General features: G+C 42.2%; 2 protein-coding genes across 2 annotated transcripts in view; one reads left to right on the plus strand and one right to left on the minus strand.

The window, feature by feature from the left end:
• The window catches only part of LOC103368497 (ubiquitin-associated and SH3 domain-containing protein B), a gene marked incomplete at its 5' end in the record, with an annotated part of 27,952 nt that extends 21,747 nt beyond the window's left edge, over positions 1-6,205 (plus strand). The window contains one exon of the mRNA XM_008296901.1: positions 6,193-6,205. The remainder of the gene's footprint in view (positions 1-6,192) is intronic.
• LOC103368492 (porphobilinogen deaminase) overlaps positions 4,002-14,340 on the minus strand; it is a 14,062-nt gene continuing 3,723 nt past the window's right edge. The window contains exons 4-14 of the mRNA XM_008296892.1: positions 13,895-13,944; positions 13,578-13,633; positions 13,084-13,161; positions 10,661-10,738; positions 10,493-10,568; positions 9,475-9,588; positions 9,352-9,390; positions 9,143-9,262; positions 8,977-9,030; positions 7,202-7,288; positions 4,002-7,087 (exon numbers count right to left, since the gene is read on the minus strand). Of these exons, the coding sequence (XP_008295114.1) occupies positions 6,914-7,087; positions 7,202-7,288; positions 8,977-9,030; positions 9,143-9,262; positions 9,352-9,390; positions 9,475-9,588; positions 10,493-10,568; positions 10,661-10,738; positions 13,084-13,161; positions 13,578-13,633; positions 13,895-13,944 (926 nt within the window). The 3' untranslated portion in view covers positions 4,002-6,913. The remainder of the gene's footprint in view (positions 7,088-7,201; positions 7,289-8,976; positions 9,031-9,142; positions 9,263-9,351; positions 9,391-9,474; positions 9,589-10,492; positions 10,569-10,660; positions 10,739-13,083; positions 13,162-13,577; positions 13,634-13,894; positions 13,945-14,340) is intronic.

The raw sequence follows: 14,340 nt of genomic DNA on the forward strand, positions 1-14,340 counted from the left end.
AGACAGAAGTAAAAGTGGAGGAGGTGGAGTTGGAGAAAAGCTTTGAGGAGAAAGAGAAGGAAGAGGACGAGATAGAAACGTTTGTCCCGGTGAAGCCGTCGAATCACATCCAGACTGTGCCAACAATCCAGAAGACACCGAGCTTCATTCCTAAAGGTGCAAATGATGCTGATATCTGACGTAGCTATTTGTATCCTACTTGAGTAAAAACATGTTTTTTTACCGTGTTTTGCAACTTTTTTTTTTTCTGTTTCTTTAGACCAGCTGGAGCCTCAAGAAGAACGTCCTGTGGTGTCTGCTGTCATCCCAAAGCAAGGTGACTGTCATCAAGACCACATAAACTGTATTCACTCGGTGCAGGGACACACTGGGCCTCATTCAAGAACCACTTTGTGAACACATCTGTTTTTAAGTGATCCCTTTATTGATTTCTTATCTCCAGTAACCCCTGCATTTTCAATGAACACCTAAAAACATATCTCTGAGTATCAAAGTTGCATATTTAGATTTTTTTTCCTCAAAAAATATTCCTTTCCTGCCTTCAGATGGTTTAGATTTAACTCTACACTGTTGTGTATCTGTGGGAAAAAAAGGAGATTTTCATTTGAGGGGGTCTCTGAGAGAACTTAATTAATACTAAGTTAATTATATACACCACTCAGCCACAACGTTAACATGACCTACTATTGCATAGGTCCCCCTTGTGCTACCAAAACAGCTCTGACCCATAAGTGAGATCGGGCTTGTTCCTGTGCATCCCACAGATGCTCAATTGCATCAGGATTATTTAAAAATGAGCAAAGAGGTGGAGCGTAAGTGGAGCTGAGGAGGGTCATACAAATGTCTCTGGGTCACAGACTGTCCTGATGGCACAAACTTGTCTATCAAAGCCGCCATGCTCTTAATTTTTCATCATTTTAAGCAGTTGAAACGGGCATGTTAGATAAAAATGAACTCCCCATACACTTGACATGAACTGAGAAGTTAGCAATTGAGACCAAACCTGGTGTTTTGAACCAGACTGTAAAACAAGTTTATTTCTGCTGTGAACTTGGATGTTTTCAGAGGGTGATCTCAGGACATTTCTGCTCTGGCTTGACAACTTTTAAAGTTTCACAGTTTTGTATACTGATATCCATGATCCCCATAGAACTAATTGCAATCACTATGATGGTCGTCTTGTTTTTGTCTGGTGCATCAACCTACATCTTTATTTACTGATTCATGAGCAGACTTACAGAGTTCATGACATCCCTACCACCAGTCCTGGTGTACATCTACAGCTAGATCCATTAGCATAGCTGTAGACAGTCTTGTTGTGGACGTAACTTGCCTGCAAATGGAGTGAAGGGATGAGAATACAAAATGGTTCTTGTCTGAGGCCCACTGCCTGTTACACAGCTAAATTGCCATTGTTGAGATTTCACATTCTTCATGTATCATGTATCTTTCCATGTTTCTAGAGCTTAGGAGCACCACATACCAAAACCAAACTCCTCCTCCAAGTCCAGATGAACCTAAACCCCAACCTGAACTTGACTCTCCGGGATTCTCACCATTGAGGGATCAAAGCTTACCCCTGTCCTTGACCAAACATGGCAACATCAAAGATGAAGTGTGGGTGGGCCTCGATCCAAAAGTCTTGGATCTCTACAAAAAGTCCAAAGTCCACAACAAGAACTTTTCTCTCCAAGGAAAATTGTCTAAGCGTCGTCCTACTCACAAGGCTCCACCCTCCATTGTCCAGACCAGAACAGTGGAGTGTGGAGCCTCCATTGTCCAGACCAGAACAGTGGAGTGTGGAGCCTCCACTGTTCAGACCAGAACTCTTGAGGTGAACTGGACAGGTGGACTGGATATCCCTCTGGCCAACAGGGCCTCACAGTCCTCAACTCAGACTATTTCTGAGGGACTGAAAGACACAAGTCCTAAGCCCATGCCTGAGTGGAGGAAGAGCCTGTACAATTTGATCTCTGTCCAAGGTTTCCGTTCTCCACGGGCAGCAAGGTTCCATGCTGCAGAGCATCCTGTGAGGACGTCCAATGCCACACAAACTGCAACAACCTTCCCCTCACTGCAGCCTGGCCAGGCCGCTGCACATCACAGGGTGGTGCAGAAGATTGAGATGAAAGACACCCTGGGACCGGCCTCCTTTTGCTCTCACCATGTTGTGCCAATGGCCTCCCAGCACAGCTTCTTCACTTCAGAGCCCTGTGGGAAGACTCAGTATGGAAGGCTGCAGTTTGAGTGGAGGAGGGGCTCCAAGGAGGAAAATCTTCTGATAATTTCCTCAGATAAACCCAAGCACAGCGGTCGCACAACTTTAGATAAAAAATAAGGAATTCATCCATCATAAAAGATTTGCTGAGCCAGGAGGTGTCCATCAGTTGGCCAGTCCTTGCATCAATGCATGATGAGATTGTTTGATCAAATAATAAAATAATCTGTTGCAGCATTTTTTCTTTGTCTACATTTTGGTTCACAGTGACTTCTTTAAAAGCTTGTGTCATCTAGAGATAGCAGCACTGGTTGGTTGATCCACTACTTTTGCCCAGATTGAAATATGATAGTAAATACTAGATCAGTTGGCATGGCATTTTGTTCTTGGTCCACAGAAAATGAACAGAAATGAGCTTTTTCCTGTAGTGCCACCTGCAGGTTACAATTTTCCATCCATCCATCCATTCATCCATTATCTATACATTGCTTCATCCACTGTCAGGTCATTGGGGGGCTGGAGTCTATCCCAGCTGACTCAGGGTGAAGGCAGGTTCACCTGGACAGGTCACCAGTCTATCACAGGGCCACACTTAGAGACAGACAACCAAGCACACTCACATTCACACCTACGGACAATTTAGAATCACCAATTAACCTCAACATGTTTTTGGACTGTGTGGGAGGAAGCCGGAGAACCTGGAGAGAACCCACACTGCACGGGGAGAACATGGAGACTCCACACAGAAAGATCCCGGGCTGAGATTTAAACCCTGGATCTTCGAGCTGTGCCACTCACAATAAAATATCACAACATGGGCTGAATTTGACCAAGTTTGGCACAGGTACTCTTTGTTCCCAAGCAGCACGTTTGATGATTCACTGTTTTCTTTGTGCCACCAGCACTCTTTGTGAGTCACCTATAGGTTTTCTAAGGAGCATTTTTGAAGCTCAGTGTCTGTCCTTCTTGGCAGTGCCTGACTCTAATGACTCTTTCACACAGAACACAACAACAGCACCGCTGTGCTCTGAAACCCTTTATTTACAATGGCTTGTGCTGCACCACGGCAGTTTGGCGCCTGGCAAGCTCATGCAATAGAAAGGAGGCATCCAGGCAGGCATGGAAGAAAAAAAAGAGGAGTAGCTGATCCTTGAATACCCTGAATTAAATGAAACATGTTTGTTTTCACAATGAGACTTTGGAAGGAAAGCCTGACTACAGACAGAGACGGAACCATCAGTCCTTAATGATGCACAACTTTAAGAATTTTAAAAGGATGACATATAAAAAAATGCCCCCATGCAGCCGCACATGGCCTTCTACTAGACAATATGTAGATGCAAAGTTATATTCTGTGCCTACATCATCTTTTTATTTAGTAGCAGCTTTGCAGGCCGTTTTTGTGTGTGTGTGTGTGTTTGTGTGTGTGTGTGTGTTGGAACACCCCAGTGGTTGTACTTTTCTTTTAAGTTGTCTTTTTGGCCTTTGTGCCTTTATTGATAATGCAGTGAGAGAGAGACAGGAAGTAGGGGAGACGAATAGGGGGAGGACATGTGAGAAAGGGTCATGAGTGGGATTTGAACTCATGACCTCCACATTGGGACTGTAGCCCTGCACATGAGACGCCAGCTCAACCAGGTGAGCTATAGCGGCGCCCCTGGTTGTACTTTTCTCACTATATTAACAAACAAATACAATATATTGATCTGAGGTGTTATTCAATTGCAACAGCAGTCAGAGCTCTCTGCTGGTGTGTGATTAACCACAGCTCACAGGGACTGGACATGTTTAACACACGTAGCTTTATTGGCAATTGTTTCTTGACATCAGTACTTTCATTTGACATGACGTTCATGTAAGTGTCTAAACAAAGACACCATGTAAGTATTTTGTTATTAACGGACACAGTACTGTGACAACAAGCCTAAACAAAGAAAAATTCTATGTTAGTTCAGGCAGAAATTAAAGCTGAAAAAAAAACAACAAATATGGCTAATGTTACCTCAAATTGTATCACGAGGTTTAAATTAAGTATAATATACAACAAATGCCTATAAAAGATAAACAATATAGTATCACACTACCTGTACAGATGCAGAATGAATGCTTACTGGGATTTATCAAAGAAATAAAACTGTATATAAGGCATATATGCAGTTACTTAGGCAAAAATAATACATGTAAAAAGATAGCACTTAGAATGAAAGACAAACACGACATTCCAGGCTGTAAGTATAAGTGTCATGTAAGTCATAAAGTTGCTTTTGGAAACATTTAAGGGTCGATATGTGGAGAACAGCATGTTGCAGGACATTACAGCAAAAGGTTTTAGTTAATTTTGTAAATGACCTGCTTAAAGTTTGAATTGCTGTGGAAGACGACACCAACAGGCACTGCATTTACCAAAGTATGTATTCGTTAACTCATACTTCTGTATCTCATAATTAGGACGTCCATATTTTAATATACAAGAAAACACTTCCTGATTATGGCTTCTCATAATTATTTTGTACAGATTGTATAGAAAAGATGGACATAGCAACTGTGACGTGACTTATTTAGTTTGTGGACTATTCTGAAGCCTCCAGTGTGGAGTTCTGCTGTTGCCATGTAGCTCTGAAAAATCTGAATGGAATGAGGGAGGGTTGGATCTGACTGAACACACAAGCAGCATGGTGGTAACCTGTCAGTCACAACGTAGCCCCGCCTTAAAACTTACCCTACTTTATCCATTTATCTCTTAATGGGACCAGAATGTACATAACGGATTAATTAGCAATTGAGCCCAAAAACTTGTAAGTAAAATGTTTGCTGAGGTAACAGGTCAAGTGAGAAGTAGGGTTATTTTCTCATAGACTTTTTTTTTTACAATCAAGACTTCTTTTTGCAAACTGAGGAGTCGCCCCCTGCTGGCTGTTAGAAAGAATGCACATCTATGTTGGTTCCACTTTTCCAACCCAAAGGCCACGTCCATCTTTCTATATAGTCTCTGTGAGACACAGACGCTGTGATTATGAGAAATGCTCTCATGAACATGAGAATCTATTACAAAAATAGAACTATACTGCAGGTAGGAGGTCGGTATCTACAGGAGGAGGTGTAATCATGATACGAAGTGAAGATCACCGAACAGCATCAGAATTAGGAGAATGATCTTTGTCTCAGAGTTCGTTTAAATCTGAGAATTGTGACAAAACTATGATATAGAATAAAATTATGAGATACTATGTCCAACTTTGCTTTGTTTGATGAATGCAATGTGCTTCAATAGAACTACACCACAACATACCAGCATCAGCAGCATGAATGGGTCCATGATGCCCAAGTTCTGCTGAATTCAAGGTAATGAGTGTGGCAATATAGCTGTAAACATCTATTATGGTTGAAAGAAATGATCAGGGGTCTGAGGCCATTTCATGTAAGCTCTTTTTTTTTTTTTTACCTTTTCAACAGTCCATTCTACTTCTGTACATCCACAACGGTAGCATTAACACCTTTTAAACCATCATTTTAAAATTCTAAGCTCACAGTTGATACCTTGTGTACTACAGCAAGGCATTGTGCACAGACATTACACCCATATATTCAACATGCAATATGAACGAGGCATAAAACAGGACAACAGTTCACATTTAAAATAGAGCAGGAGGCTGAAAACTAACGCAGGGCCTGGTGTGAAAGTGTAGCTCCAGTGTTAAACATGTAGTGAAACTCATACAGATTCAGTGCAAAGCTGCAGAGATCTTAGCATCACTCGCTGTGTCACAGGTGGAGTCAAACTAAATGCTCCCTCCAGCTTATTGTGTATATTAAATATAATCTCTCTCTGTTAAAGAGGTAGCAAGTCATCAGGCCTCCTCAGCTGGAAACGTTGAAGTCAGCAAGAGCTGGATGAAGGTTACGCAGGAAGGGTACGTTCAGGCCAAACACTAGTTTCAGTGCTCCGATAAGCACATCAAGTAAGTGTGACAAAGTTCAAACACAAAGCCAATGATGGCGCTGGATTTACTCAACTATTTACATTTCTTTCAAACCTTTGCACCGAAATGAGTCACCTCATTGCATCAATCCAGAAAATGTGTCCACAACCTTGGAAACTCATCTTTGGTACCATCAAAAAAAAAGTCTGCTCAAAGCTACGAGATGAACTTTATCTTGTCTTTTATATCTGCTTGTGAAGAACAATGATAGATGAAACGCCCTTGAGTGTGGAGGGAAGATATTTGCTGAATTTTAGCGGGCTGTGCAGTTAATGTACTGCTGGGCTAAAAAAACAAAACAACTAAGGGTTTGACCATGACGGGATCAGCTAGCGGTGGAACTACGAGTGCTGACGAAAACGTCTGAAGGCCATTTTGTGTGTCTCGCTGATAATCCTAGTGAGGTGGTTTCTGCGTGGCTCAGGAGATGGTTCCATGAGGTACTGAGTGTAAGAACAGGCTGGAACCAAGACCAAGAGTGCTACAGACAGCAGGGTTACAAAACCGAGAATGGCGGTCAATTTAGCAGCTTTGTCGCACGCTGAGCACAACTTTGGTCCAAGTAGTGTTTGAAATCCTCCCCTGGTGCGACAGAAGGTCACCAATCTTTTTATCAACATCAAATGCATACCACAAAGAAGGACTGCAGGTTTCTACTTGACACAAGGTTGTGACTGACTGCTCACTCTGGGCCCCGTCCCTCGGCCGGGCAGCATTATCTGGCATCATTGAGCTGCCTGGCAACGGTCAGGATCTCCTTGGCTCCTTTGCTCAGCAGTAAGTTGGCCAGGTCGACCCCCAGCCGCTCAGCTCTGTCCTGGGCTTCACCAGGGACCTTGCTGGCTGTGACTCCCACTCTCTGGAGCCGCTCGTCCACCTCTTCTGAACTCTGCGACACATGGGCACATTATGAATGCAAAGCTGAGCTGTGCTGTGGGGACCGACACATTTTCAAGTCAAGCCAACAGTCATGTCCAACAGACTGCAGACACTCAGCTGTTACCTTGTCACCAGCAGTGATGCTCGTCTGCATGGTTTCCTTCAGGCTGTCTGATCCGTCCAGACTGTACACTGCCCCGGTCAGGTAGAGCTGGGGACACACAGAAAAAGACAAATGTGCACTCATGATCTGTGCCATCTTTATTTACAAATCTAACTAGCGTGATCCCTACAAATGGGCTGGTTAAAGTGGGGCACAAAATGGAGCAAACATCACTGTGGGTTAGGAATGGAGCGAAAGATTAAATGCGTAATGACGGCCTGAACCTGGGTTCTACTACTGATATGTATTACACGATAGGAATTTATGACAACAATGAATTTTGGCAAATTAATTACACTTGAAACACAAGTGTAAGGAGAGAGTGTGGACCCAGCTGTCTGCTGCTCTTATGTGGAGTGTCAACAAGATAGTTACTGGTGCTGGACTATTTACAAAATCATTATATGTGTATTATCAACATGAACTAATCTTCTGTGGAATTAGGAAAGTTCATGTAACGAAGCCTGATTCCAGCATCCAAACGGTGAAATGAAAAACTATTTTACATCTTTTATGTCTTCTAGACGGACTATCAGCTGGTGAGGATGCAGACTTTCTGAAGCTTTAGCTCAGTCCTGGGCTCATTATCATGTATGTAGCCATCCAGGGCACATTAAAAGATCCTTTTATAGAGTCAGAGTAATAAAATGAGTCAGCTGAAAAGCAGTGGCAGAGCCAAGGGGTGGCATAACTTGGAACAAGTGCTCCTGATTATTTTTGAAATCAGTTGAGGGTTTCTTGAGTCATCGTGGTGTACTCGTTTTCACTTCATTTCATTCTATTTATTTGGACGGGACCATGCGTATTAATGAACGTACAATCACAGGTTGCAGTTAATACGCCGGATTTAGCACAGAGCTAATTTCCATCCAGTGTCCCACACACATAAAAGAAAAACACACTGGGATACAAACATATAAAAGAACAGAGAAAAAAAAAACGAAAAAAAAAAACCCTCGTAGATTCTACCTGACATTTATACCTGCATAAGCAAATGCTAAAAGTATGTGACCCAAAAAAATTTACTATTTGGCGGTTTAATCAGCTAGCTTAGCAACAGCTTTGGAAATCATTTGCAGACTACCAGCTGTGTTCTTTACAAAGTCTGTATGACAGGCCTTTAGCGCTGAAAAATTAGTTTGAAATTTATCGTAATGTGAATTAATAACAGCATCTTCTGAAAGACATTCAAAAGACTTTAAATAATTCAATACAAGCAATAAATTATGTTTTAAAATATGATGTGTTGAAAAAATTGCCGAAGACCTTTTTGAGTCACCATTATTTTGTGTGAACATGTAAAGTCAACAGATAATCTAAACTAAATTAATACTTAATTATGCCTAAAAAAAGAGCTGCAAGATGGCGAAAACAGACAACTTGGTGCCTCACAAAGCTACAGGGATAAAGAGCTGGCTAACTGCCTTGGAATCAGCTCAACAACTGTTCATAACAACCTTAAGAAGAAAACACAGTGTGAAGAACTACAAAGGAAGAGGCAGAAGCAGTGGTCAGATGATTATTTCCGAAACTGTGCATCATTTCAGTTGGACAATATCAGCTCGAAATGAGATGCCCGACTTTGTTTGAAATCAAAGACCCACTGTTTCAAAAAAACACAATGACGTTCGAGTGATAAATGTGCTCTTGTCAACTGTACAAACGCTGTGCTGGAACAGAAAGCTGAGCAACAGCACCGCAGGGGGCGGGGCTTAGTCCTTATTTGGCATTCTTACCTGGGAGTCTTTGACCTGGGTGTGTACCGCCACCGGAACGCTGCAGCCACCCTCCTGCAAGTAAGAGGTAATGTGAATACACAGCGTTTCCCTTTTGACACAGTGTAAAAACAAGTCAAAGTGTGTGTGTGTGTGTGTGTGTGTGTGTGTGTGTGTGTGTGTGTACCAGGTGTCTGAGGAAGGCTCTCTCAGCGATGCAGCGCAGCACAGTGTCAGGGTCATGGAGGACAGACACCATCTCCAGGATGTCTACATCTCTGGCTCGAACCTCCACTGCCAGAGCCCCCTGACAACACACACACGTGGAGGTCCTGAGTTACTATTATTAGACATTAATTAACCTTCTCAGCGTGTTTTCCATCCCACTGTTCCTACCTGGCCGACAGCGTACATGCAGTCTTCAGGCCCCAGGATCTGCCAGTGGAAAAGTACGGGACAGACTGTTAGATGAGAAGTATTACTGAGAGACTTTACAGGAGGGTTGGTATGTTCATGTACCTGGCTGATCCGGCTCTCCCAGCCCATCCTCCTGAGGCCAGCGGCAGCCAGGATGATGGCGGCAAAGTCCTCCTTCTCATCCAGCTTCTTCAGCCGTGTGTTCAGGTTCCCTCGCTGAAGACTGCAGTTAAGGACAACACCTCCAAAAGCCAAATCTACCCCCTCTAAGGGTGTTCATATAGACGGAAAGTTAGCTGTACCCAGTCTGTCTTGAAGAGGGTTGCAGGCAGTCGATCGCAGGACTAACTTAAAGAACTAAACAACCATGGACACTTGCTGGAAGGAAGCCAGCGCACTAGATTAAAGCCCCTGGGAGAACATGTACACAGCTGACCAGCAGGTTCAAATCCAGAACCATATTGTGGTGAAGCGACAGTAGTAACCACTGCACCACTGTGCCACCCACTTATCTGTTGTTGTTAAATACAATATGATGAATATACCGTAGATTTCTGAAAGCTAGCACAGATTCCACATGGAACAACTTCATTATTGACTGTTATCTCTGACACGGAGACAGGACTGGTCAGGATCAAATGGCAAACGTGTGCTTTTGTTTGAGCTCCATCGAATTAGTTGATATTTTTTAACTCTACTGTAACAGTCTGATCTGGTATTAAAGGGAAAACCACATGTTGTTGTAATTGAATTATCATTATACATGACTTTTCAGTGTTTAGAAAACCATAAACTAATAAAGAGATGCTGTCAGCTGCACAGTCAGCAGATCTGTACTGTTTATTGTTCATTATTTATTCTTGGGTGTTCTTGTTTTACAGACCTTCATGGATGAACGTTTCTCCCTCAAATACACCAAAACATCTCAACTGCTGGTCTATTTAAACGGCCAATTCACCCAAATTACTCTTAGAAATGAATTCAAATAAGTATCCTATTCTAATTCTGGTATTGGAACCTCATATCTGTCCATCCACACAGATTTCCTGCCACCTTCTCACCACGTGTGCAGGATGTGAACTTAGAAATGAGACACAATGACTGTTTTCATGAAGGATACAATGTCGTTGAACTTCAGGTGAGGAAATCTCTTCTTGAGCTGAGCGGCGCGGCGCAGTGAGCTGGTGCCGATCACACTGCACAAACACACAAGCAGGAAGTTATTCGTGCTTCAGACATGAGTGAGAAAACACAAAGAGAGCTGGTTCAGTTATCTGTCTGGCTGTACCTGTTTTCTGGCAGAGACTCCAGAGTTTTCCCGACATTCTGTGGATGTAAAACCACGGCATCGTGGGGGTTTTCTCTCCTGTGAGCAGCACAAAGCAAAAAGCACACAAGCGGTCACAGCTGGTCAAACAACAACCACAATAAGACTACACCACAAAATACTACACTAATCTTAAGACACTAAGAGGTATTTGACTTAGAAACTGTTGGAAGCCGCACACCACCTCTTTATCTGCTCTGCTTCAGTGACAGCAGCTCGCAAGAAACAAAAACAGACCTCCTGATGTGGTTTCACTCTACTCAAGCAGTCACACACCGTCCTCCCTCTCCTGTCTAACAAACACTTCGGCTTTCCAAGATGCAGTGCTTACTTTCCAGTAAAGGAAAAACTCTAGATAGATATTAAGTTTTGCAAAGCAGCACTTCTTTATATAAATGATTTATTTACACTTTCATATTTACTTACTGTACATTTATTATAATTCAGTGTATCCAAGTTTGCTTGCTGGAGCTTTACTATATTTAGAAAATTGCTGAGCAGTAAAACAGCACGAAAGAATGATTCCACAGCAATGCCAGAGGTTAAAAAATAATAAAAAAAATCTCTGCAGTGGACCTTTTAAGTCAAACTACAATTATTATGCATGTATGCTGGGATAAACATTTACACTAATATTCTACAATTTCATTTTGCAGATGCTTTTATCCAAAGTACATATGAGAGCAGATACAACACAAGCAAGGATCTAGTCAGGAGAAAAACAATCTAGATAAGTGCCATAGAACAAGTTCAAGTGTGATAGGGAGTTGATGCCAACAGCAGGCTGTGTGGGAGGTAATAGGACTTTATTTTTTGTTTGTTTTCAGTCTGTGAAGTGCAAAAGTGTTCAGTGAAGAGCTGGTCTTTAGTCTTTTCTTGAAGACTGAGAGGGAGTCAGCAGATTGACCAGAGTTTGGCAACTTGTTCCACCACCAGGAACCACAGAGGAGAAGAGTCCAGCTATCGACCTTGAGCCCTGTTGTGGTGGTTGGATCAGGTGTTTTTTTTTTGTTCGGGGTTGTTGGGCGGAGGGAGTGAGGATTTATGCAAGCAGCTTATATTGTGTTTGTCTTTCTGCGGCAACATCTGCTACTCTCTGTCACTTTAAGCACAAATATGTCTGAAAAATGACAAAAGGTGCACAACAACTGTCTTGTTAAAAGAAAAAAATAACTTCAAAGAGGAAATTTTGAGTAGATGGGAGCCAAGGAACTACAATAAAAGCATGTGTATAATAAAGCCGGCAGGATTTTCACTCGAGCACACCCGTACTCTAGCGATATTACGGTGAGATTTAATCGCGTTCATGCATCATAATTAGCACATTAATTTTTGAGTTATGAGTATTCTGTGAGGTCACAGTGACATTTGATGAGTAGCATTCATCGTTAAGCCCCATGGCCAAATTTGAAGAGATGACGTACAGATATTGCGTTCACGAGAATCGGACAGATGGACAACTCAAAAGATGTATTAAAAGGTGAGCTAATGTGTGAGTCAAACACAGAAATTAAAGACCTGGCGAGCCCAAACAGATGCGGTCACTCATTAGTAAAGGTCTGACTGGACTCAGGTTTACGCTGGGTGGAGCTACGCTGGAATTAAATGTGGTCACAGGTCGCTGTGGAATGATAAGGGATGATGACGGTGTGGCATGAACAACCCTGACAGGTGCTGCAACACTAACAGACACACTACACGTCAGTGTCAACAGAGTTTTGCACTTCTATATATAAAAGGTTGGCAGGATTTACACTGTAATGCTGACTAGTCAAATCATGAATTAAGATATCTGTCAGTAACTTTGATCCAACACTTTGTAAATACATTGTCACAAGTGAGAACTTCCCATTGAATCTAATTTGAAGCATCTAAATGGTAAATGGTCTGCACTCATATAACGTTTTAATCCAAAGCGCTTTACGATGTGTTTCTCATTCACCCATTCACACACATCAATGGTGACAGAGCTGCCATGCAAGGCAACTTCAGGTTCAGAGTCTTGCCCAAGGACACTTAAACCGTGGAGGGGCCGGGGATCAAGCCACCAACCTTGCGATTGGAGGACGACCCGCTCTATCACCTGAGCCACAACCACCCATCTACAGTTCTGACTGTGCGAAATGTGAATCCCAGATATCTTCATTTAAATTCTGTAAACTATAATTCAGGATATCTTCAAATGCACTCTGAGATTTTAAAGACAACTAGTGACACATTTCACCTCAGAGCTGCCATCACATCACTCATCATTTATTACACTGGCAAAACTGAAACTCTACACTTATTTATTTGGTAGAATTCATTTTACTATAGGTTAGAAAAGCAGCTTTAAGTCACACTGCGTATTTCTGCAGACGCCCTACAGGTCTGAGTGTACTCACTTCAGCACAGCTCCGATGGTGAATCCCGGAGGCAGAGTGGTGGGAAGATCTTTCAGTGAATGAACAACCAGATCGACCCTGGAGGACACAGAGGAACGTATATGAGCTCCATTTATGTTTCGAGGTACAATGCAGCCATTCAGCTACAGAACAGAACCACCTGCTACATCTGAGGCTGTGGGGGAAATCAAACGGTTTCTCTCTGCGTGGATTTTCTATGAACATACAGCTCTTATGGATTTAACGTCACAGGTTCAGGCTTTCTCATTGTGAGAGGAATAAAAACCAGCACGTTATTTTGTCTTTTTTTTTTTTTTGCTGTGGAAATGTTAAAACAAGACATTAGCAGTTGTCCACTACAGTACATAAGTATCAGTCAGTATCAGTGACCCCCCTGTCAGAGAAGCCTTTAGTTTAACAGAGAGGGTCGGTTGGTGAAACAATGCTGTGGAGCCAGTGTGGTGTCAGTCACAGATGACACCGGTCACACTCACTCATTTCTCTCCAGAGCGTTCTCCAACTCTTTGGTGAACAAACTCTTCTCACCAATCTGCAATAAAAACAGCACAGAGATTTTAAATGCATCTGGTTCAATGAAAATGAGATATTTAACACTTGATGTATCCTGAGCTGTTACTGGAGTTTTTCTACCTGCTGTGTGGATCATTTAAATACAGACCACAACTAGTGCTTAACATGGAGAAATCATTTGAACAACATGATATAGATTTTTCTTTATTTTATTTTGCAGATTTAGTAGACATGCCGGTTATAATGTCGCTTGATTCGTCACCATCATGAAAAGCCTCACCTTTGATAAAGCCGTGTCAAGGATTTTGTCTCCTGTCGTTGACATGGCAACTGAAAGACAGAAGGTTCGATGTTATGAATAATACATTAATAACTAGAAAAACAACACCAACAGCTCATGTGAGTCACAGATCGACATTTTTTTCCACACATAAAGACATGCAGCTCACGTTTCAGTTAAAACTGTGTCGCAAACGTGAATATAAACATCCAACCTGACTAAAAAACTGAAATGAGCACTGAGGCCAGTAAATGTAGCTTTAGATGACTTTATATAGTGGAAACAACGAGTCAAAGCTGTTTTACTATGATCTTTTGATACTCATTGGATAGCATACAGATATAATATCTGCAAAGTCCTCATTTAAGCTCAGTCTATGTTCTCCTGTCTTGTTGGCTGTTTGGTTTCTGTGTAAGGTTGACAAGCTAAGAACTAGATTTAAAGCT

Source organism: Stegastes partitus, unplaced genomic scaffold (assembly GCF_000690725.1).
Source record: "Stegastes partitus isolate 25-593 unplaced genomic scaffold, Stegastes_partitus-1.0.2 Scaffold1162, whole genome shotgun sequence".
NCBI lineage: Eukaryota > Metazoa > Chordata > Actinopteri > Pomacentridae > Stegastes > Stegastes partitus.